The sequence below is a fragment of the Hypanus sabinus genome, chromosome 14, assembly GCF_030144855.1.
Source record: "Hypanus sabinus isolate sHypSab1 chromosome 14, sHypSab1.hap1, whole genome shotgun sequence".
NCBI classification, from domain to species: domain Eukaryota; kingdom Metazoa; phylum Chordata; class Chondrichthyes; order Myliobatiformes; family Dasyatidae; genus Hypanus; species Hypanus sabinus.
The window spans coordinates 28,017,577-28,042,238 of NC_082719.1; the positions used below are offsets into that span (position 1 = coordinate 28,017,577).

At 42.0% G+C, this 24,662-nt stretch overlaps 1 protein-coding gene across 2 annotated transcripts in view; it reads left to right on the forward strand.

Moving 5' to 3' along the window:
• The first annotated feature begins 15,377 nt into the window (after positions 1 to 15,377).
• The window catches only part of lap3 (leucine aminopeptidase 3), a 36,668-nt gene continuing 27,383 nt past the window's right edge, over positions 15,378 to 24,662 (forward strand). For both annotated transcript variants that reach the window (XM_059988927.1, XM_059988926.1), the window contains exons 1-3: positions 15,378 to 15,535; positions 19,883 to 19,998; positions 20,823 to 20,877. In XM_059988927.1, coding sequence (XP_059844910.1) covers positions 15,434 to 15,535; positions 19,883 to 19,998; positions 20,823 to 20,877 — 273 coding nt within the window. In that variant the 5' untranslated portion in view covers positions 15,378 to 15,433. The remainder of the gene's footprint in view (positions 15,536 to 19,882; positions 19,999 to 20,822; positions 20,878 to 24,662) is intronic.

The window sequence follows — 24,662 nt, forward strand, 5'->3', positions numbered from 1 at the left end:
CGCCAGCAAACTTCAATATGGCGCTAGAGCTGTGCATAGCTATACAGTCATGAATATAAAGTAAGCAGAGCAGTGGGCTAGGCACACAGCCTTGTGGTGCACCTCTGCTGATGATGAGTGTTGTTGCCAATCCAAGTCTGCAAGTGAGGAAGTTGAGGATCCAGTTGCAAGAAAACACTGAGTCCTAGGTCTTGGAGGGCAATGTTGAGTTTCAGGGGAATGGTAGTGTTGAATGCTGAGCTCTAGTCAATGAAGACCATCCTAATGTATGCATCTTCATTATCCGGGTGGTCCAGAGCTGAGCGAAGAGCCAATGTTTAACCTTTTAGCCTGTAGTGATGGTAGGCAAATTGGAGCAGATTCAGGTCATTTCCCAAGCAGGAAATGGTATGCTTCATGATCATGGTGCTTGGAAGTAGGTGCAGAGGAGATGTCGGGGGTAAGTTATTTATGCAGAGAGTGGTGAGTGCATGGAATGGGCTGCTGGCGGCAGTGGTGGAGGCGGAAACGATAGGGCCTTTTAAGAATCTCCAGAATATCGATAATTGGCACAGCTCTTCTAAAGATTCGGGCTCACCCCACTAATTGGCAGCCGGGTTTCTGTGGCAGGATTTTAATAGTTAAAGAGCAACTGAACTGAGGTTCAGGGATCAATTGTCAGCTCTACTTTGTATTCTCGTCTAGCATCTTGTCCTGTTTCAGTCTCATATCGTGCCTTGATTCTAGTGTTGGATATGCCAGCACTTGGGTCCTAACCATCTCATCACAGTGACATCACAAGGTTGGTGGGGGCTGTGGGGGTTTGTGAACTTGCCTCCATGTTCTGCTGGCCAAAGTGAGCAAAAAAGGTGGTGAATTCATCTGAGAGCAAAATCGTGTTATGCCTTATGTTTCTGGGCCTTTCTTTCTTTCAAGCCCTGCCACAATTGTTGATTCAAGTTCAGTCCAAAACTGCCACTTTGTAAGTGAGATGTTTTGCTGGATATCATACCTGGATCTCTTGTGTTTTCCCAGGTCACCTGACCTGAGCATCATCATTCTAGCCCTCAACAGACTGTAAATCTTGTGGTTCATCCTGGGTTTCTGGTTGGGGAAGATTCTGAATGCTTTTGTAGGGTACACTCATCAATGAGTGGCTTTATAAATTCCATTACAACTGTGTTATATTAAGTCATAAAAACATGGCCCAGTCCACGCATTTGAATCAGTCCTGTAGCCACTCTTTTGCCTTCTGTGACCATTTCTTTACTGTTCTTACCTCTACTGCTTTGCTCTTTAATCTCTACCTATATGCAGGTAGGGGGCGGACAGCTAGACGATCCGATTTCCTGAACAAGGAGGTTTAATTAATCATCATTGATGGCAATTTCCATCATGCTCTCATCTTCACAAGATGCAATTTCCACACCTCTGCTCATACCCCTTTTCCATTATCTCAGAACAAGAATTGGGTCCTGACGCTCACCTTTCTGGAGAATTCCTGTAAGATGGCGACAGGCTAACATGCAATGGTTTCTATGGGGATAGCCAGAGATGTTATTGTCTTCTTTAAACATATTTTTATGATCACAAGACCCTGCTAGACATGTCTACCCTATCGGCAAGGTGCTCATTGGTAGAGAAACTGAACGGGCTGGACGGTGCAGGTCATGCTGTGCCTTTGTCTGAGAAGCACTGTGTGCGAAGGAGGTGTGCAGTCCAACCACAAGTGGCCATCTCCATCGCTTTTCTTGTGATCAGAAGACCCTGTTGGACATTGTTATTGTGGATGCTGTGATTCAGATTCACTGGCTTACTGGCAAGCAGTAGGGCTGGACAGAGGGGGATCCACGTGGCCTCGGTTGTAGTGAGCACTCGGCCCCAGGCCGCGGTGTCTCCTGTTTGCAGCCGACACAGAGAGTGACAAAGGAGTCGGTGCACTCTACCAGTGTGCTAGGGGCAGTGTGACACGGCATCCTTGCTGGAGTTGGCTCTGCTCTTCAGTGCTCATTCAGCAGAAAACAAGATGTATTATGTCTTCAACATTCATGGACTCAGGGATTTGGACCATTTTTTTGTGTGATTGTATTTTACTGCTGCCTTATATGTGTTATGTGTACCTTGTTCTGTGTATGACTATTGGTATTGTGTTTTGCATCTTGGCCCTTGAGTAACGCTGTTTTGTTTGGCAGTATTCATAGACATTCATGCATGTTTGAAAAACAATTAAACTTGAAGTTGAACCTACCACCCCATCAACTTACACGTCCAACAGATCATCCTTTATGATTTCTAACATTTACAGACTCACTTTCAAAGCAACATACACAAAATGCTGGTGGAATGCAGTAGGCCAAGCAGCATCTATAGGAGAAGTACAGTCGATGTTTCGGGCCAAGACCCTTAGTCTTGACTCACTGAAAGGAAAGATAGTAAGAGATTTGAAAGTAGGAGGGGGAGGAGGAAATGCAAAATGATAGGAGAATACTGGAAGGGGAGAGATGAAGCTGAGAGCCAGACAGGTGATTAGCAAAGGGGATACAGAGCTGGAGAAGGGAAAGGGTCATGGGACGGGAAGCCGAGGGAGAAAGAAAGGGGTGGGAAGCACCAGAGGGAGATGGAGTGCAGGAAAGGAGTGATTGTGATCCGCAGATTTGCTGATCCAGTGAACCACATTATCATCCAGATCATTGATATAGATGACAGACAATAAAGGACCCAGCACGGATCCCTTGCGCACACCACTAGTCACAGGCCTCCAGTTGGAAAGGCAACCCTTTACTACCACTCTCCAGCTTCTGCCACAGAACCAGCTCACCTCATCCTGAATGCTGAGCGACTGAACCTTCTTGACCATGTGGGACCTTGTCAAGTGCCAATATAAGCCATCAAGGGTATGGGATAACTTGGTTTCTTTTTCAAGGATGAGCATTTCAGTTGTCAAAGTCTTGACTGACCAGATGTTTTGGAAACAAGTGAGACTAGCTTGGGTGGGAACATAGATTCCTCCCTATACATCTCTCATTAAGAAAGAACTAATTTTAGAATTGCAGCACCCTGGAATGAGTAGGTTAGAAAAGAAGTGTAGGCTTTTTTGATTGTATAAGTGTGAACAGTGAACAAGCTCTTCAGACTCCTGTCCATGGACCGGAATTGCTATCGATGCCATAGATGCCTAATAGTTTCCAGGCCAGCCATCATAAGTTGGAGTCCTCAACTCAATGGGCAGAATGGTGTGAGCCTTGCTACTGTATTAATTATTCTGCACATTGTTTTAGACTTGTTGTTTTGTCAATTCTTACCATTATGTAGTGGACAGGTGTGGGACTTGTTTTATTAATTATTTTACACATTGCTTTAGACAGTCTTTTATATATTTCATGCTTTTTTTTCCTTATCACTTACAATAAATCACTTATCATTCTACCAAAATACCCTGCAGCAACGTTGGAGTGTATCTTTTCCCTCATTGATCTAAACCCTTTGAACCTGTTCATCATTCCCTCTGTTGATGTTCAGTCATTCAGTCCGACTCTTTGTGAGCTCATAGGGTCTTCGTGGCAGGATATGGAAGTAGATTGCAGGCCTTTCTTCCCCACAGATACTGCTGCTGCCCAGGTTGGTACCAGGCTGGGTTTAAGCTCTGGACCATCTGCTTTGAAGTCCAGTGCTGATGCCACTACACCACCAGCCCGTACCAGTTGTTTATCTGTAAGCATAGCTCTGAGCTTACATTTGCCAAGTAATTCAATTTTCCAATCCACTCCTGTTTAGACTTCTCTGGCTTTGGTCTGCCACAGTGTTCCAACAAAACTCATGTTGCAGCATCTCATCTTTAGCCCAGGTAGATTAGAGCATTCTGGACTTAATACTGAGTTTGGCAATTTCAATTTTTGCATTTCACATGCCAGCGTTTTTTGTTTTGAATGTTATCCTTTCTATGGCTGCTGATCTCAGATTTGTTCCACTCCTTATTAACATTTCCTCCAGACGTTCTCGCTATTCACCACTGCTTTTCCCACCCCTTGAGAACAACTCCATGATTGCTTTTGTCATTCACATTCTCCTGCTCTACACCTGATCACAGACCTTCCCTTTTTTTCTGTCATTCTTTGCATCTTAAAACTTCTGCTCCCAGTTCTGCCTGAAGCATTAACTCTGTTTCTCTTTGCATGGAGCCTGACCTGCAGAGCAATTGTAGGCTCTCAGTATCTGCATTGTTGTATTTCTGGGGTGCTTTCATTGTCTCAGTCTGTGTCACTATAAAGACTTCCACCACTTGGGAATCATAATTTACAAATCGCCGTTGGGAGTACCAGGTAGAGAACTGGGAGCCCGGTGGTATAGACCTTAAGATGTAGGAGCAGAATTAGGCAATTCAGCTCATGAATTCTGTCTTAAATTTGTCTCCACAATCCTCCGTGGAAATTAATTACATAGATTCACCGGCCTCTGGTTGAATAAATTCCTCTTCCTCTCAGTGGGACATTCCTTTATTCTGAGGCTTTCCCCTCAGATCATAGATTCTCCTACAAAAGGAAACAGTCTTCATGTCCAACTCTGTCCAGGCATTTTGGCATTTGTTTGGCTTCAATGAGTTCCCTCCCCCCCCTCGCCCCCACTCCATTAAGTACTCACTACAAGTCATCAAACTCTCCTCATGCATTAAATCTTTCATTCCTAAAATCATTCTGGTAAACCACCTCTGAACTCTTTCTAGGGCCAGCACATCTTTCCTTAGATATGGGGTCCAAAATTCCTTACAATATTTCAAATGCATTCCGACTAACTGCCTTATAAATCCTTTGCAGTTTATCCTTGTTTTTATAATGTCCCCTTGAAATAAATGCTAACATTGCATTTGCTTTCCTTACCGTTGTGTATTTAATTGGTGGCATCTGTCGGTCTCAAGAGACCATGGATCTGAACCTGGAGTTTCCAGGGTGCAGGCCTGGGCAGGATTGTATGGGAGACCGGCAGTTGCCCAAACTGCAAGCCTCCCCCTCTCCACACCACCGATGTTGTCCAAGGGAAGGGCACTAAGACCCAAGAAGCTTGGAACCGGTGACATTGCAGAGCAATGTGTTGTTAAGTGCCTTGCTCAAGGTCACAAGCACATTGCCTCAGCTGAGACTCGAACCAGTGACCTTCAGGTTACTAGTCTGATGCCTTGCCCACTAAGCCACGCGCCAACACATTGTGTATTTAATATTTCAGTAATATTGTATATATATTGTTTGATTAAACATTCTTTGATGTTTACATAATTCATTACAGGTTATATTTAAAAGTACATGAATGGCATATGTTATTACGCCACCACATCATAAGTGTGTGACTCACTAAAGTTAAGAACAAAGTCAGTTATCTCTGTGTTTTTCTTTCAATTAGTTTTGTGTTTTAGAGTTTCAAAACATAACAGAGGCGATGAGTAAGTTTTTAAATGAATCCAAGGTGACTACTTAACCTGTTGAAGTGCAGTACGATTTTTTTCTTTGCAAGGGGAGAGAAACAGTTGAAGGGAAAAAAAAGCACAGCATGTGGTTTTTTTGGGATGGTCGAGTTAATGCCAAAGGCCGAAAACAGTCAAAATTTACAGGTTCATAAACAACCAGTACTGGGTAATAATAAACATAAATAAAAAAAGCAGAAATGGCTGGCTACATCGGAAAAATAGAAGTGTTCAATAACACAACCCATAATTGGAAAATGTACACTGAGTGAGTTGAGCAGTATTTAAAAATAAATTAAGCAGCCAATGAAAAGTGAGTGCCAGTTTTTCTGAGTGTAATTGGTGGAAGAAATGCAGTTTTCTTAGAAGTTTAACTGCTCCAATCAAACCAGCTGAAAGGAGATTTGCTGATATCATGAAAGTAATGCAGGAACATTTAGAACCAAAACCACTGCTGATTGCAGAATGTCTTAGGTTTCATAAGCAGAATCAAAAAGTAAGGGGAGACCATATCAGCTTACGTGGCTGAATTGAGGAGATTGTCTGAACATTGTCAGTTAAGTGATGTGCTTAATGATGCACTGAGAGAGCATTTAGCTTGTGAAATCTTACAAGAAAGCATTTAAAAATGGTCCCTAACTGAAGCACAACCCACATTTAAAAGAGAGGTGAAATTAGTGTATCAATGGAAATTGCAGACAGAGATGCAATTGAGTTGCAGTCAGCAAGTCAGTGAGCATGAACAAAATTAGAACATCTAAACAGATGTCTGGCTGAACAAATTGTGTTACCATTGTGTAGGGGTGGAGGAGGGGTCAGATACACTAGATACAATGCAGATTTAAAGGCAAAATTTGCAGAAAATGAAACAAAGGACAGATACAGGGTGCATGTCAGGCAGACAAAAATAAGTGGACTGTACAGGGAAGAGAAAAAGATGTAAAGTCAAGTTGCAATTTCAAAAAAGAGAACTAATGTTGAAAAATCTGATAACAATGAGAGTGACACAGGACTAGGTACCGTTGAGCTATACAATCTGAAAACTAACAAGAATCAAGCAAACACGAGGAAATCTGCAGATGCTGGAAATTCAAGCAACACACACAAAATGCTGGTGGAACACAGCAGGCCAGGCAGCATCTATAGGAAGAAGCACTGTTGATGCTTCAGGCCGAGACCCTTTGGCAGGAATCAAGCAATATGGTTTACATCAGAAGTGAAAGGCAAATTAATTGAAATAGAACAGGTCACTGGCCTAGCTGTTTCAGTCATTCCACAAAGTGAATTTCAATGGTGTTTCATTAACACTGAACTGAAGCTTGAAGATATCCAACTAAAGACTCAAACTGGAAAAAATAACTCCTTTGGGAATGACATTTGTAACAGTAAAATACAACAACCAACAAGCCACATTGGGGTTGTATGTGGTTAAAACAGGAGGGCCAGCATCTTGGGGCCGTGACTGGCTGAGACAACTACAAATTGATTGGATAGCCATCAACTATTTGCATACCACATTCCCTGCAATGGAGTCAACTGAATGTAAATTAAAAACAGTGCTGGAAGAAACCGTAGCTGTATTCAGCAACAGCATTGGAAAACTCAAACATATCCAGGGTAAAATAGTGCTAAATTAAAATGTCATACCTAAGTTTTGCAAAGTTTGTCCTGTTCCCATATCATCCATGATAAAGATAGCAAGTGAATTAGATGGGATGGAGGCTGAAGGAATTCTTTCCAAGGTTGAGTGGAACCCATGATAATGCCAGCGCTCCTCGTAACCGAGAAGAATGGGTCTGTCAGGAACTGTGGTGATTTTAAGGTCACCATCAACCCAGTACTGAATGTAGATCAGTAGCTCTGACCAGGATAGAGGATTTCTTCGACCTTCACTAACTGAGGCCTACCTACAGGTGGAGATGGATGAAGAGTCCAAAGTGTTTCTTGCCATAAGCACTTTCAAAGGGCTTTATTGATTTTATAGGCTTATAGTAGCAACTACAGCAGCACTATGGCAGAAAGTTATGGACCTGGTGCAGTCAGTGTTACATGGATAACATCAGTATTACCAGAAAGGATGACAAGAAACCCCTCCAATATCTTAAAACCGTGTGAAAAAGATTAGAAGATTATGGGCTCAGGGCATGATGTGACAAGCATGAATTCTTTAAACCAAGCATCACTTACTGTGATTGCACCATTGAAGCATAAGATTTACACGAGTGTGCTGAGAAAATTCAAGCAGTGGTGGATGCCGCAAGACCAAGGAGCATGTCACAGTTGTGATCCTTTCCAGGATTTGTCAATTACTTTAACAGGTTCCTGCCAAACCAGGCTATTGTGCTCCACCCCTTAAATTCACTACTACGACTGGGAAGAAATGGTAATGGACAAAGCAGTGGTGCTGTCAGACATTGCACTCCCACATTATGATCCACATCATCCAGTGAAGCCTACCTTGTGGTCTAGGTGCAGTCATACCACATGTTTTGAGTGATGGAAGAGATCACCCTGCAGCCTTTGTATCACATTCCCTGACCACTGCAAAGAAAAATTATGTACAAATTGACAGGGAGACATTGAGTCTGTTTTGGGGTATAGACCATTTCAACCAGTACTTGTACGGGAGACAAATTACCGTCATTACTGTCTGTACCCACTAGTGTCCATTTTCAACCCACAGAGGGTGTTCCACTAACAGAAGCAGCATGAATGTTGAAGTGGGTTCTGTTTCTTGGAGGATACAATTACAAATTCAAAAGGACAATTAATCACAGAAATGCTGATGGATTTCCTATTTACCTTTGGAGAAGGAAAACATGAAAAATTTACTAAAGAGAGTATTCCTCTCAATATAATCTACCTAATGCAAATTGCAAATGTCTTTATTATGGCAGAGATAATCAAAATCGAAAACAGAAAAGATCCCACACTGTCTGAGGTCTACATGGTGACCCAAAATGGCTGGAATGGACAGCAGAAACTCCAATTCCTTCATTTTTACCAGTGTCAGTTTGATGGGAGGGTTGCCTTATGTGGGAATAGAGGGTTGTTGAGTGTTGGAGCTACTTGCCGGTCATCTAGGCATGGTCAAAATGAAAGTGTTGGCTCACAGCTTTGTCTGTATAGATCAGTAGATCGAGCATCTTGCCATGCGCTATGTGGGATGCTAACACGCCCAGAAGATGCCAAGACCAGCACTTCTCCATCCCTGGGAATGGTTTACAATGCCCTGGCAGAGGATTCATGGGGATTTTGTCAGATCATTCATGGGCACAGATTTCTTGGTGGTATTGGATGCAGATACAACATGGCCAGAAGTGCTCCCAGTAACTTTCACGACAGCCTTGCTTACTGCTGTTGTGTTGAGAAGCCCTTCTCAAGGACCGGTGTTGAAGATCACTTAGCGGTGGCTATGGACTACAGTTTGTTGTGGAACAGTTTCAGACATTCCCAAAAATGAAATGAATAAGACATGTTACATTTACACTGTACCACCCAAATAGCGTGGTCCGGAGTCGAAAGAACGCAATGTCTGCCGAACACAGTACGCTGACACTGAATCTGAGCTCTCCAATTTCCTTCTTGCTTTTCACAATGCAGCACACACGACAACCAACAACTCACCAGCCACGCTGTTCCTAGGTCACCCCTTGTGCTTTTCCTTGGATCTTCTCAAACCCAATCTCAGAAGGAGAAAGCAAGACGAAGAGCTGAGACAAATAAAGGGGTTTTCAAACAAGGAGGTTTCTCCCCTGGGCAAGAAATGCCGGCGAGTGATTACAGAGGTGACCAAGAGTGGGCATTTAGAAAGATTAAGGACAGAACTGGACCACTCTCTGACACAATGGAGATTGTGACTGAGATCAACTGGAGATGACACATCGATCAGTTGAAGAGAGTGGAGTCAATTGTTAGAGAAAAAGAGTGCAAGATTCAGGTTCCATTTATTGTCATTTAAAAACCACAAATGCAATGCAGTTAAAAAATGAGATAATGTTCCTCTAGAATGATATCAACAAAGCACATGACAAAATAGACTACACCAGAAAATCCATGTAACGTTTAGCAATCCACAATCCACAGTCTGGAGAGGCTGCTGCGTGTTAATATCGCGCTACAGTCTTAGCGCATTCCCCGGAAAGGGGCTCCAAATCCACCAGACAAAACAAGACCAAAAACTAAAGCTACAAGACCTGCACAAAACCACATAGTTACAACAGTACAAACAATACCATAATTTGATAAAAAACAAACCATGGGCACAGTAAAAATAGTCCAAAGATGTTAAAAGACTATAAGTTCGAAGGAAACCACCACACAGTTTCCACAAGTCCTCAGGGTCCTGATAGACTCATCATCTCACGTAGGCAGCAGAAGGGAATACTGTCAGAAGCACTTCCTGTAGTCCCAGAGTCAACACCTACAATTACCACAGAGGAAGCCACAAGTCTTTCCTGCCAAGCACAGTGATCCCCTTGTCAGGAAAGACGCTATCCTACAAGACTATGAAATCCTCTACAGAGATTAAATCTTTAGGCATGAACGGGATGATTTAAACTGTATTATGCTGTGGATGTGTGTACAGTATTTACAGACAGACAAACAGACAGAAAACTAGTCAGAGCGGCTGTAATAGGCTGCATGCATGGCCAGCGCATGCGCACATGTATTATATTTGATAGCATACTATGTATGAGCACAAACATAAATAAATAAAACAAACAGATCAATAAATATATATAAGACTAGACAGCAATGTATTATATAATTGAGTTGAGATATTGAGTTGGATTCTATAAGTCAGCAGGGTAGACTGTTGTGTATTTAATATGTCAGTAATACTTGAGTAATATTGTAAATATATTGTTTGATTAAGCACTCTTTGTTGCTTACATAATTTTTTGGAGTTATATGTAAAAGTACACGAATGGCATAAATCTGTCATAAGTGCACAACTCACTATAGTAAAGAACAAAGTCGTACATGAGTTATCTCCAGCTCCATGTTTTTCTTTCAATCAGTTTTGAAGTTACAAAACAGAACACTTACTACCATACCCTTCAAGTTAACCCTAAAGGAATCCTGAACTAGGACTTCCAAGTCCACTTGTACCTCTGATTTCTGAATTCACACCCCATTTAAAAATAGTATATACCTTTATTTTTCCTATACTCCCCTATTTCCCTAATCTCCATTCCACCTGGCACTTCTTGGCCAATATTGGTACCAATGACATAGGAAGGAAAAGCAAAGCGGTTCTGAAAAGAAAATTTAGAGAGCTAGGTAGAAAGCTGAGAAGCAGGACCTCCAGGGTAGTAATTTCTGGATTGCTACCTGTACCACGCGCCATTGAGGATAGAAACAGGATGATGTGGCAGATTAATAAGTGGCTGAGAAGTTACTGCAGGGGGCAGGGCTTCAGGTTCTTGGATCACTGGGATCTCTTCTGGGGAGGTATGACCTGTACAAAAGGGACAGGTTGCACCTGAACCCAAGGGGGACCTACATTCTCATGGGCAGGTTTTTTAGAGCTGTTGGGGAGGTTTCAAACTAATTTGGCGGGGGGGGGGGTGTTGGGGTAAGAGCCGGAGTGACTCAGGATAGAACGGTTGGTAAAAAACAAAGATAGCGTGTAGTAAGTCTGTGAGGAAGGGCGGATAAATGATAGGACAAATTTGCTGTGAATGTCAGTGCATTAGGGATGCAGGATCAAAATAGGGAGCAAGTTGTTACAGTGTTATATCTCAATGCACGGAGTATAAGAAATAAGGAGAATGATCTTGATGCATTATTATGGATTGTCAGGTATGACGTTGTGGCCATCACAAAATCATGGCTGAAGGATGATTGTAGTTGGGAGCTGAATGTCCAAGGTTACACATTGTATCAGAGGGAGAGGAAGATAGTTGGTGGGGGGGGGGGGGGGGGGCGTGGCTCTGCTGGTAAAGAATGGCATCAAATCAGTAGAAAGGTGGAAGATGTTGAATGCTTGTGGGCTGAGTTAAGAAACTACAAGGGTAAAAGGGCCCTGGTGGCAGTCATATACAGGCCTTTCAACAATAGCTGGGATGTGTATCCCTGATTACAATGGGAAACAGAAAAAGTGTGTCAAAAGGCAATGTTCTGATAATCATGGGAGAGTTCAACATGCAGGTCGATTGGGAAAATCAGGTTGGTAATGGGTCTGAAGAGAGTGAATTTGTTGAATGCCTCAGAGATGGCTTTTTAGAGCAGTTTGTCGTTGAGCCTACCAGGGGGATCAGCTATACTGGATTGGGTGTAATGTAATGAACCAGAGGTGATTAGGAAGTTTGAGGTCAAAGATCCCTTCAGAGACAGTGATCACAATATGACTGAGATCAACTTGAAACGATAGGGAGAAAGTAAAGTCTGAATAGCAGTATTTCAGTGAGGTAAAGAAATGACAGTGGTATGAGAGTGGAGCTAGCCAAAGTAAATTGGAAGGAGATGCTGACAGGGATGACAGCAGAGCAGCAACAGTGTGAGTTTCTGGAAAAAAATGAGGAAGGTGTAGGATAGATATATTCAAAAAACAAAGAAATACTCTAATGGCAAAGTGGTACAACCATGGCTGACAAAGGAAGTCACAGCTAATATAAAAGCAAACGAGAGGGCATACAACAAAGCAAAAATTAGTGGGAAGACAGAAGATTGGGAAGCTTATAAAAACTTACAGAGAGCAAAAGAATCATTGGAAGGGAAAAGATTAAATATGGAAGCAAGCTAGCAAACAATACCAAAGTGAATAATAGAAGATTTTTCAAGTTTGGAAAAATGAAAGAGAGATGAGAGTGGATATAGGACCGCTAGAAAATGAGGAGGGAGAAATAATATTGAAGGACAAGGAGAAGGCAGATGAACTAAATGGAGTATTTTGCATCAGTCTTCACTGATGACACCAGCAGTGTGCCAGATGTTGAAAGCTGTGAGGGAAGAGAAGCAAGTGCAGATACTATTTTAAGGGAGAAGATGCTCAAAAAGCTGAAAGACCTATGGGTACATAAGTCACTCGGACGAGAGGAACTGCACCCTAGGGTTCTGAAAGAGGTAGCAGTAGAGGTTGTGGAGGCATTAGTAATGATCTTTCAAAAATTATTGAAGTCTGGCATGGTACCAGAGGACTGGAAAGTTGTAAATGTCACTCCACTCGTTAAGAAAGAAGGAAGGCAGCAGAAAGCAAGTTATAGACCAGTTAGCCGAGGGGTGGGCAAACTTTTTGACCTGTGGGCCACAAAGTGTTCTAAAATTTGACAGGGGGGCCGGACCAGGAGCAGATGGACGGAGTGTTTTGGTAATACACCACAAAAGAGAAAATAAAATATCATGGGATATGTAGAAAACATGTGCTTTAATTTCAATTGAAAATGAACAAATGTATTACAACAAAATATCTGTCTTTGAAGTCCCATGGTATTTAGCTATTTATTGAAATGACTTTTAAAACACTGAAAATTAAATGAATAAAATACAGCTTTTTTAATAGTAACAGTTATTATTTTAAAGCTCTGAAAATTCTGTTATCCTTCAAGATATTATCATCATCACTCTCCTCCTGACTGTCTTTATTTCAAAAACGGTAGGAGATAAAGGTCTACTTGTCCTGCTCCTTCTTATTGAATTGTCCCCTGTGCCAAAACTCAACAACGACCAGCACAAGGACAGACCAGTGACAGCGCGCCAGTATGCGGAGCACGTTATTTGATCTGGAGCGCATTTTTTATTTTGAGAACATACGTGCACCTGCGCACTACTCATGTCCATCACTTAACAGAAATGACATGTAACATGTAAGGCTTATTGAAAAAAATATTTTCAAATGCATTTTTTACATAACACAACGAAGAAACTTATTTTTAATTTCAGTGGGAACAGTGTTGTTGGTCTCCCTTTTTAGCCAGCGCATCAAAGTCTGGATTTTGTTTTGTTGTGGCGATTCTCAGGATGGATCTGAGGTGTTGGTCAGTTAACTTGGATCTGTGGCTGGCTTTGTTGATGTTCATGACGCTGAACGCCTGTTCACACAAATAGGTCTGGCCGAACAAAGAGTAAAGCGCAAATGTGGAGTAATACGCTGCACCTCAACAAAGGTCAATGTATATAAAGTGCATCATCTATTGGGAAAACGCCAGAATTGCGGGGAAAAAAACGTTAACAAGGTTTATTAATATAATTTCATCAAGTCCTGCGGGCCGGATTAAAAAGCTTAACATATAAAAAGCATATGGCCCCCGGGCCGTAGTTTGCCCATGCCTGAGTTAGCCTGACCTAGGTGGTTGGGAAGATTTTGGAGTCAATTGTTAAGGATGAGGTTATGGAGTACTTGGTGGCACAGGACAAGATAAGACAAAGTCAGCTTGGTTTCTTTCAGGGAAAATCTTGCCATCAAACTGTTGGAATTCTTTGAGGAGATTACAGGTAGGATAGGTAAAGGTGGATGTAGTATACTTGAACTTTCAGAAGGCCTTGGACAAGGTGCCACATAGGAGGCTGCTTACCAAGAGCCCATGGTATTACTGGAAAGTTACCGGCATGGTTAGAGCACTGGCTGATTGGTAACAGGCAGCGAGTGGAAATAAAAAGATCCTTGTCTGGTTGGCTGCCAGTGACTAGTGGTGTTTTGCAGGGGTCAGTGTTGGGGCCACTTCTCTTTATGCTGTATATAAATGATTTAGAGGATGGAATAGATGGCTTCGTTACTTTTACACGGATGTGGCAGGAAGAACGAACCCAGGTGCAGCACTCTGACATGGAGGCAGGATCAAGAGGCAGAATCTCCATAGCGAGCACAGAATTGAGACCAGACTGAGTCAGGACTAGGGAGGCTTGATTCATGGAGATACGGGATTGAAGACTTGGAGCAAGGTTCCTCTCTTTCTGAGAGTCAACCAACAATCTGGCAAGGGCTGACTGGAGCTGTCGGGGTCTTATCCTCCGGTGGCTAATGGAAACCAGGTGCTGGTGATTGGGAAAGATTGGGAATCAAGTGTGGGGATTAAGGACCAATTAGATTAGGGAGGAAAGGGAAAAGGTGGGAAATGCCAGCCAGGACCATGACAGTTGCCAAGTTTGCAGATGATACAAAGATTGGTGGAGGGGCAGGTAGTGTTGAGGAAATGGGTAAGCTACAGAAGGACTAGGCAGATTCAGAGAATGGTCAAGAGAGTGCCAAATGAATGCAATATTGGAAAATGCATGATCATACACTTTATGGAAATTGTTATCATGGACAGCTGTGGAGGTCAGGTTGCTGTGTGTGTTTAAGGCAGATCTTGACATCTTCGTGATTGGACTTGGCATCAAAGGTTACGGGGAGAAGGCCAGGGAGTGGGGCTGGGGAAGGCATAAAAAGATTAGCCGTGATTAAATGGTCTCATTCTGCTCCTATGTCCTATGGTATTATGGATTCCTTTTAACATGTTCTTCTGCAGGTTCTCTGCCTCCGCAATTCTACCTGTTCCTCAACTCATTTTGTATCGTTTACAAATTTGCCTCTGCCATAAGTTCCTTCCTTCAGATCACTGACGTCAGCTGGTCGTCGGGAGCGCTGTTCTGGGAGTCGAGAAGCCGCAGTAATAGCGTCGGCTGGTCGTCGGGAGCGCTGTTTGGGGAGTAGAGAAGCCGCGGTAATGTCGGCTGGTCGTCGGGGGCGCTGTTCGGGGAGTAGAGAAGCCGCGGTAATGTCGGCTGGTCGTCGGGAGCGCTGTTTGGGGAGTAGAGAAGCCGCGGTAATGTCGGCTGGTCGTCGGGAGCGGTGTTCGGGGAGGAGAGAAGCCGCGGTAATAGCGTCGGCTGGTCGTCAGGGGCGCTGTTCGGGGAGGAGAGAAGCCGCGGTAATAGCGTCGGCTGGTCGTCGGGGGCGCTGTTCGGGGAGTAGAGAAGCCGCGGTAATAGCGTCGGCTGGTCGTCGGGGGCGCTGTTCGGGGAGTAGAGAAGCCGCGGTGTCAGCGTCACGACCATTCCCACGTTTGCCGTTTGAAGATGTCGCTCGCTGGTTGCGGCAAGGTGCCGCTGCGCTTCCTCTTGAGGGCTGGTTCGGGCTGGAACTCGCTCCGTTTCTGCCGGTCCAATAGCGGCTCCAAGGTGCAGTGAGCAAGGCGGGGCGACTCGGACTTCACCATGTGCTTCGGGTCAGAGAATGGGTGGGTCGTGGGGTCGTTAGTGTCTGACCGATAGTTGGACCTTCTGGTGTCTCCCATTGACTCTGAAATCAATCCCCGCTCTTTCCTCAGAGCCTGGTAATTGTCTCTACAGAAGTGCAATAAATTCAGTTTCGAACGTCCACCTGAAGCACTCCTATCTCTCCCCTTCACTGCTTCCAGCAACACAGGATGGGACAGTTGTTCAGATAAAATGCTTAAATCTCCGGGATTGTTTTGTAATGTTATTTAACACCGACAAAGTTCTTTAGGGAAAAAAATCTTAAGCTCTTGAGGCTGTGCTCTAATGGGTAAACCCTAAATTTTATCATTTCTGTGATATCTGGAATTGAAGCAGATTCTCAACTGTAGCCTAAACAATTTTCCCAAAGGATTTAGTACGATTTCTTTGGTGTTCTCTTTGCTGATAAAGCCAAGAATAGCATATGCCTTTTACAAGATCCTCAGTTTGTCTGGCAGCTTCAAAGACTACATCCCGCTGTGTTTGTTTTTGTAGCTTCAGCATTGTTATTGTTTTTCCTCGTTCTAACCAACAAGATGTAACATTTAATGCTTTTCGGCCTCGTGTCCTTACAATTATGTCTTGTTAAGTTCTATTAATATTTTGTTAAAATGAACAATTGACAAGATATCAACCCATGTGCAATTTTGTAGGATTTTCTCCAGCCTGAAAGTCATCCTTACTTTCTCCTTCACTGCCTTAGCCAATTTGATGTTCAAATTTTTTTTTTAATTGTAAGCACTTTAAATTTCCACTCAGTATTTTACGTGGGACTTGGTCAAGCACTTTTAAAAATACCTTTACACAATGATCACACTACTTTTGTCATCCTTTTTTTTCCAATGATGTTCAGGCAAGATCAGCATATAAACAGATGCTGGAGATTCAAACCAACGTCTAAAGTGCTGGAGAAACTCAGCAGGTCAGGCAGCATCTATAGAAATGAATAAACAGTTGACATTTTGGGTTGAGATCCTTCTTCAGGACTGAAAAGGAAGGGAACATATATCAGAATAAGAATTGGGAGAAGGTGATAGATGAAGCCAGGTGGGTGGGAAAAGAGAACTCTTATCACTTAAGCTGCCGGGAAGATGGGATGAGTGCGGCTGTAAAGGGAATAGAGCAGATGTGGGTGATAGCTACATCAATGGTGAAGGAAGGGAAACCCAGTTCTTTGAAGAAGGAGGACATCTCTGATGCTGTGGAAAGGAATGGGAAAGGATGTGGTAGAGACAAAGAAACGGAGAAAAGGGACTTGCATTTTTACCAGAGATAAGTTAGGAAGAGGTATAGTCAAGATAATCATGGGAATTGGTGGGTGTATAAAAGATGTCAGTTGATCGTTTATCTTCAGAGATTAAGAAAGGGGAGGGAGGAGTCAGAAATGGGCCAAGTGAATTGAAGGGCAGGGTGGAAGTGAGTGGTAAAGTTGATGAAATTGAGCTCAGCATGGGTGCATGAAAACAGCACCAATGCAGTCACTAATGTAGCAGAGGAAGAGTTGGGGGAGATAAACACATGCTGCTCATATGCCAAGTAATTTTTTTGGATTACTGCTTGTGAAATGACCTCCACTGCTTCTCTGGCAATGATCTGTTGGTTTCAGATGTTCACAGGATTGGACTGTAGCAGACTTGTTCTGCCATTTATGATGCAGCTGAATCTTTTTGCATGTGGTTTTATCAAACCCATCCAAAAATTCTTTTGTTTGTAGCTTCAGCAGGAGTATTACCTGCAATGGTAAAGTCCATATTCTTGGCAATTTCTGGTTAACTTATTGTTTGTTTCCGATTGGATTTTATTAGTGGTTGCTTTATTCCTGGTTCTAATCTCTCCCAGAAGCAGAAGCATGTTTGTATCTACATCTGTAGAGAGGAATGGTCAATTGACTTTTCGGGCTGAGAACATCTTGGCCTGAAATGCTGACTTTTTATTCCATATTTGCAGCCTTGTCTCTGAAGGTCCTGCAGCATTTTGTGTATGTTGCTCTGGATTTTGCTGTATGTTGCTGGGTTCAGAATCAGAATCACTTTATTGCCAGTGCATGAAACGTACCAGAAAGGATTGTGGTTCGGTGCCAAGCATAAAACACAGGATAGTACTGTAACAGAAAACAGTAGCAACCAGGAGTTTACAAGACAAGTGCAAACAGCCATGAGCAATGAATAATTAGCTGATACTCATGCAGAAACGTCAATAATCCAACTTAAATAATTATGAACATATGAGCACACTCAATAATTAAAAACACAACAAGGAGAGCAGGAAAGACCATTTAACAGATGTCCAGGGTTTATTTAGGGTATTACATCTGAGTGAGTTTTGTTGAGATGCTAGATAGCTACAGGAAAGAAGCTTCAGAGATGATGAGTAGTCCTGGTGATGATGGAATTGTAGCATCCCCCGATGGCACTTTGGTGAATAGGTGACTGCTAGGGTGGGTGGAGTGAGCAATAGATTTTCTGGCTCTTTGCTCTGTCAATGAACACGTTCTTTAGTGTCAGTAGCTGACAGCCACTGAGTGGACCACTCACTGCAACCTGAACTTGGAGCGGACAGAAGAGGCAGGAAACCATAAAGTGATAGACGTGGTCACAACACTCAATGATGGCTGAGTAAAAATCCATCAGAATACACTCCGAGATGCTAGGTTCCATAGCTGATGTAGGAAGAACAATCACTGCTGGGCCTTCCTAGTGATGATCATAACGTGCTTGTCCCACTTCAGTCTGTTAGTAATGGTAGTCCCCAGGAGTATAAATAACTTGACCACTGACACAGCCTGACAGTTCTAGTATTATCCTGCATTCTTCCCAACGCCCTTCATCTTCACATTTTTAAAGATGCCGCTATCGAAGATGCATTGGAAATTTGTGTTAAGATTTTCTATTAAATACATGCTTAAGTTCCCTCATTGGCTTTAGGTACTCGCGCTCTGAACCATGTGACAATATCTGCTTTGACAACTGCCAACCTTATTTTCAAATTACTCATCCAGTATTGTCTCTGTGAACTACTGAGCCGGTGGCATCTCTCCAGTGAAGACAGATACAAAAGTGTCCATTTAGGTTCTCATTCGTGCATTCTGTCTCTGTAGGATGTATCTTTTGTGCTTTCTAGCCCAGCTTACCTTGCATCCTTAACTACTTGTGAGGGTTACAAAGTTTTTTGTTCTCTTACCCCAGATGTTCTTTGGACTTGTACCCTCTTAACATCTCCCAAGTTTATTTTCACACCATTGCCTGACACTCTCATGAGCTTCCTTTTCTAACTTCATAACTAATTGGCCAGGGAGATGATACTTGCTGGAGACCTGTTTTGGCAGTAGGCAAATTGCTGTAGGTCGAGCTTGTTTGGGAGGCTGGAGTAGATGCGTGGCATGACCAGCCTCATGAAGCACTTCATGTTGGTGGTGTGGCTGCATCAGTACATGATTGCAGATTGATTAAAGGCAGTGCAGTAAAAATGATAATGTAGTATCCCTGGGACTTAGGTGGTTAGGCGGACTTTTCTGGAGTATGTTACTCTATTAGTACACAATATACTTGGCTTTCACTTTCTGCGACAAGAAACACAGTATTGCACTAAGTTTACCAGTGAACTTGTTGAGTTTAAAGGGCACTCCAGATCCTGTCTCCTGTAGCATATCTATTTGTTCCTGACCCCTGGACTTTTAGAGCTGATGCCAGCTTTGGCCACGCGCCTAGCCAGACGACATCTGCACTCCATACTCTCAGCGCTGGCTCCAAATCCTGCTTGTGCTCTGGACTGCGACACATTCTGAGCTAGTAAGTCAGCCAGATGCCAAATCATCAGGATTTCTGAGCAATTGGTTAAGTCTTGTCAGAGTTTTACTATTGTAAGCGTTAGTGTTAGATGTGAAAATCAAGATTGCGAATCAGTGATTGAGGAGCACAGAGAGAACACAAGGCAGAAAATACTGAGGGAATAATGATGTTGGACAACATACACATATTACATAGTGGAGCATGTAACATGTATAAAGCAGCAACTCGCACAATGTGCTGTGACTGATGAAGGTCTTGGTCCGAAATGTTGACCGTTTATTTCTCTCCATAGATGCTGCCTGATATGTTGAGTTTCTCCCGCATTTTGTGTGCATTCTTCAAAATTTCCAGTATCTGCAGAATTTCTTGAGTTTATGTTGAGAATTTTAATTTACATATAATTGAGGCAAAACAAATTTATTGAAGTAGCTTTTGAAGTATATTGTGTTCAATGTTTTTTGTTGATGCCGTTTTTGTGTAGGGCCTGGTCCTTGGTGTATATGAGGGAGGGAAAGTGGATGAATCTGTTCAGTTCACAAAAGCAGCAGAAGCTTTTGACTTTTCTATATCTGGAAAACTTGAGGAACTTTTGACCATGTAAGTATAATTTTCAAAGATAATTTGGAGACAAATTATGGGAAAGATATTTGATTGCTATGAATGAGTTCAATATATTCTTGAATCATTTGTTTATTGTATGAGTATACACTGTCGCACAGTAGAAGTGAAAAAAACTTAGAGGGAGATTAATTTGATTTGTCATAGGTACCTTGAAACATATAATGAGATGTGTCATTTGTATTAGGCACGTGTTGGAGCAGCCTGCAAGCATCACTATGCTTGCATGCCCCTGGTTTACTAACCCAAACTCAGATGACTTTGGAATGTGGGAGAATACCAGAGCATCTGGAGGAAAGCCATGTGGTCATAGGGAAAACGTATAAATCCCTTACAGACAGTAGCTGGAATAGAACCCTGATTGATGATTGCTGGTGCTGTAAAGCAATTCTGCTATCCGCTATGTTACCGTGCCTTCCCCCCCACCCTGATGCTGTTATACATGCAGATATTGGTCAAATAGATTGTAGGATCACTACATTATGGGATCATTTTTAACTTGGCAATACGCATGTTAAATTTCCCCAAAGTGCTATATTTGGATGAGAAGATTTGAGTGAAGTAATCAGAGATGAAATTGAAAATTGGCATTTTCAGTATGAGAAAAAGCAAAATAAAAGGGAGTTTGAGTGAAAATTTGATTTTATGATGACTGACAGTGCCACTGATTGTATAGGACAGGGACATGCTTGGAAAACTAAAAGATTTCCTGTGGATTGTCATGAGGGGTGGTAAGTAATGCAGCAGTAAGTTTTTTAACATTTTCATGTTTTAGTCTATTTACAATTATGTTTATTTTTAAGATCTGGTCCTGCACTTAAAAAAGGAAGAAGCCGGGTATTTTATGGACTGCATCAGGTATGTTTTCAGATTAAATCTGTTTAGTGCTTCATTCAAGTCAATGAAGAAATGTTAAAATACTGATTTTATTGATGAATGATGTGATTGAGTATATAAATTATGGAAATTATCTGATAATTCTAATTACTTTTTTACAAGCACATCAAAATGCATGGAGTTTTCTGTTTATTATAAATGTATTAGGTGATCTGGTTATTATAAGCTATTATTATAATACATTCAGAATTTAATCACACCGTCTCTTCATTATTTAAATTACAAAATTTTGTGCATGGTAATTACTTTGGAGTTGGCAATCTGTTATGAGGTTGAATACAGTTCAGAGCTTGCATCAATACAGTCTGCCAAAATACAGACATTGAAGAAGCTGGATAATTATTGCATTTCTATAATTCCTCCGTAAATTAGCTTTTCGTTGAAACCAAAATAATTATGTAGAACTAAAACCTGGGCAGGTGACAGAAGTATTTGTAGGGAAGCACTTTGGATCTTCTGATCATAATTTGATTAGTTTCAAAATAATTATGGAGAAGGATAGGACAGGTCCTCAGATTGAGATTCCAAATTGCAGAAAGGCCAATGTTGATGGCATCAGAAAGGATCTGGCAAGAGTAGATTGAGAAAGCTTGTTTTCTGGCAAAGGCGTACTTGCTAAATTTGAGGCCTTCAAAAGTGAAGTTGTGAAAGTATAGAGTTTGTATGCTCCTATCAGAATAAAAGTCAAATTTGACAAGTTTAGGGAACATAGGTTTTTTGAAAGATATTGAGGCCTTGCTTAAGAAGTTGAAGGAGATGCATAGGCCAGATCTACGCAGCTAGGAGCAAATGGAGTGTTCGAGGATTAAAAAAAAGAGAATATGAGGGAAAACAGGAGGGCTAAAATAAGCTATGAAGTTGCTTTAGCAGGCAAGGTGAGATTTCCAAGAGCTTCTATAGATATGTTAAAAGCAAAGGACAAAATTCGTCCCCTTAAAGATTAGTATTGTCATCTATGTATGGAGTCAAAGGAGATGGGGGGATCTTAATGGATTCTTTGCATCTGTATTTACTCAGGAGATGGACTGGGAGTCAATAGAACTGAGGAAAAACAGCAGTGAGGTCATGGACTATATACAAATTACAGAAGAGGAGGTGCTTGCTGTCTTGTGGCACATTAGGGTGAATAAATGGCCAGGCCCTCAGACCTTGTGGGAGGCTAGGGCAGTAGTTACAGGAGCCATAGTAGAGGTATTTAAAATGTCCTGAGACGCAGGTGAAGTGCTGGAGGATAGTAAATGTTCCGTTGTTCAAGAAATCCCTAAGGATAAGCCGGGATATTAAAGGCTGGTGAGCCTGACATCAGTAATGGATAAATTATTGGAAGGTATTCTTAGGGACTGGATATGTAGTAAGTACTTGTAGAGACAGGGCCAGAGTAGGGATAGCCAATGTGGCTTTATGTGTGGTAGGTTATGTCTAGCCAATCTTATAGAGATTTTTGCAGAGATTACCAGGGAAGTTGATGAAGGCAAGGCAGTGGATGTTGTGCAAGTGGACTTTAGCAAGGCTTCGACAAGGAACCACATGGGAGACTGATCAAGAAGGTCAGTTGCTTGACATTCAGGATGAGGTAGTAAATTGGATTAAACATTGGCTTTGCTTGAGAAGCCAGAGAGTGGTGGTAGATGGTTGCTTCTCTGATTGGAGGTCTGTGACAAGTGGTGTACTGCAGGGATCAGTGCTAGGTCCATTGTGTTTGTCATCTATATCAACAATATAGATGATAATGTGGTAAACTAGATCAGCAAATTTCAAAGTAAAATTTATTATCAGAGTGCATACATGTCACTACATGCAACCCTGAGATTCTTTTCCCACGGACATTCTCAGGTTTTATGTGTGGTGACATGCATGTACTCTGATAATAAATTTTACTGTCAGATGACATCAAAATAGCAGACAGCAAGGAAGACTATCAAAGTTTGCAGTGGGATATGGACCAGCTGGAAAAATGGCAGATGGAATTTAATGCAGACAAGTATAAAGTGTTCACTTTGGGAGGACCAGACTATGTGACAGTTTCTTCCCCCAAGCTATCAGACTCCTCAATACCCAGAGCCTGGACTGACACCAACTTACTGCCCTCAACTGTGCCTATTGTCTTGTTTATTATTTATTGTAATGCCTGCACTGTTTTGTGCAATTTATGCAGTCCTGGGTAGGTCTGTGGTCTAGTGTAGTTTTTTTTCTGTGTTGTTTTCACGTAGTTCAGTGTAGTTTTTGTACTGTTTCATGTAGCACCATGGTCCTGAAAAACGTCTCGTTTTTACTGTGTACTGTACCAGCAGTTAAGGTCAAAATGACAATAAAAAGTGACTTGGCTTGACAAACCAAACTTAGGCAGTGAATAATAGGGTACTAGGGAGTGCAGTAGAACAAAGGAATCTGGGAATACAGATCCATAAGTCCTTGGGAGTATTGTCACAGATACATGGGATCATAAGAGCTTTTGGCACATTGACCTTCATAAATTAATGTATTGATTACAGGATGTTACACTGAATTTATCTAAGATGTTGGTGAGAACTAATTTGAAGTATTGTAAAAAACACGAAAAGCTGTCTGGCCTGCTGAGTTCTGCCAGCATTTCATGTTTTTTATTTATTTCCAGCATCTGCAGATTCACTGGTGTTGCCTTTGAAGTATTGTGTTCAGTTCTGGTCACTTATTTATAAGAAAGATCAGTAAGATTGTAAGAGTGCAGAAAAATAAATTCCAATGATGGTGCTGGGATTTGAAGACCTGAGTTATAGGGAAAGGTTTAATAGTTAGGGCTTTATTCCCTGGAGTGAAGGAGAATGAAGAGAGATTTGATAGAGGTTTACGAAGTGATGACAGTAAATGCAAGCAGGATTTTTCCACTGAGGTTGGGTGAGACTAGAAATAGAGGTTATAAGAATGAAAGGTAAAATATTTAAGGGCAACCTAAGGGTTTCTCTCAGAGGGTGGTGGGAGTGTGGAGGGACAAAGCAGAATAATAGTTTGTCATGGATTAAATGAGTGAAAGGGCCCGTTTCTGTGCTGTAGTGCTTCATGAGACCAAATGCCAGAAACATTCAACAGAATCCGTGGAGGGTGAAACAGTCAATTTTTGTCATCAGTGATCCTTCATCAGACTGGAAAAGTCTGAATGCAAGCATATTTTTAACTTACAGAAGAGGGAAGGGGTGGAGTGAACAAAGGCTATGTCTTTGATGCCATGTGGGCCAAAGTAATCAAGGTAATCATTACTTTTAAGTAATGGCAGTTGGGGATAGTATAGAAATGAGGCAAACAAAAACAGAAGTATTTGTCCAAAAAAGATGGTTAGCTGAAATTCTTGAATTCATTGTTCATAGTGATATGAGATGTTCATAGGGATATGATGTGAGATGAGGTGCAAGTTTATATTGGACGTTACTGGAGCAGTGTCGGAAGCCAACAGAGAGATCAAAATGGGAGTGGGTTTGAGAAATAAAATAACTGGTAACTGGAAGCTCGCACTGAATGGAATTTGGGAAGCAAATTCAGAAATTAGAGGTACAATAGGACTTGGGGTCCCAGTTCAGGATTCCCTTAAGATTAACTTGTAGGTTGAGTCAGTAAAAAAGAAGGCAAATACATGTTAATCATTTTGAGAGGACTAGAATATAAAAGCAAAGATGTACTGCTGAGGCTCTACAAAGTGTTGGTCAATACATTTGGAATTTGGAGCAACTTTTGGCTCCATATCTATGGAAAGGGTTCAGAAAAGTTCCCCAAGA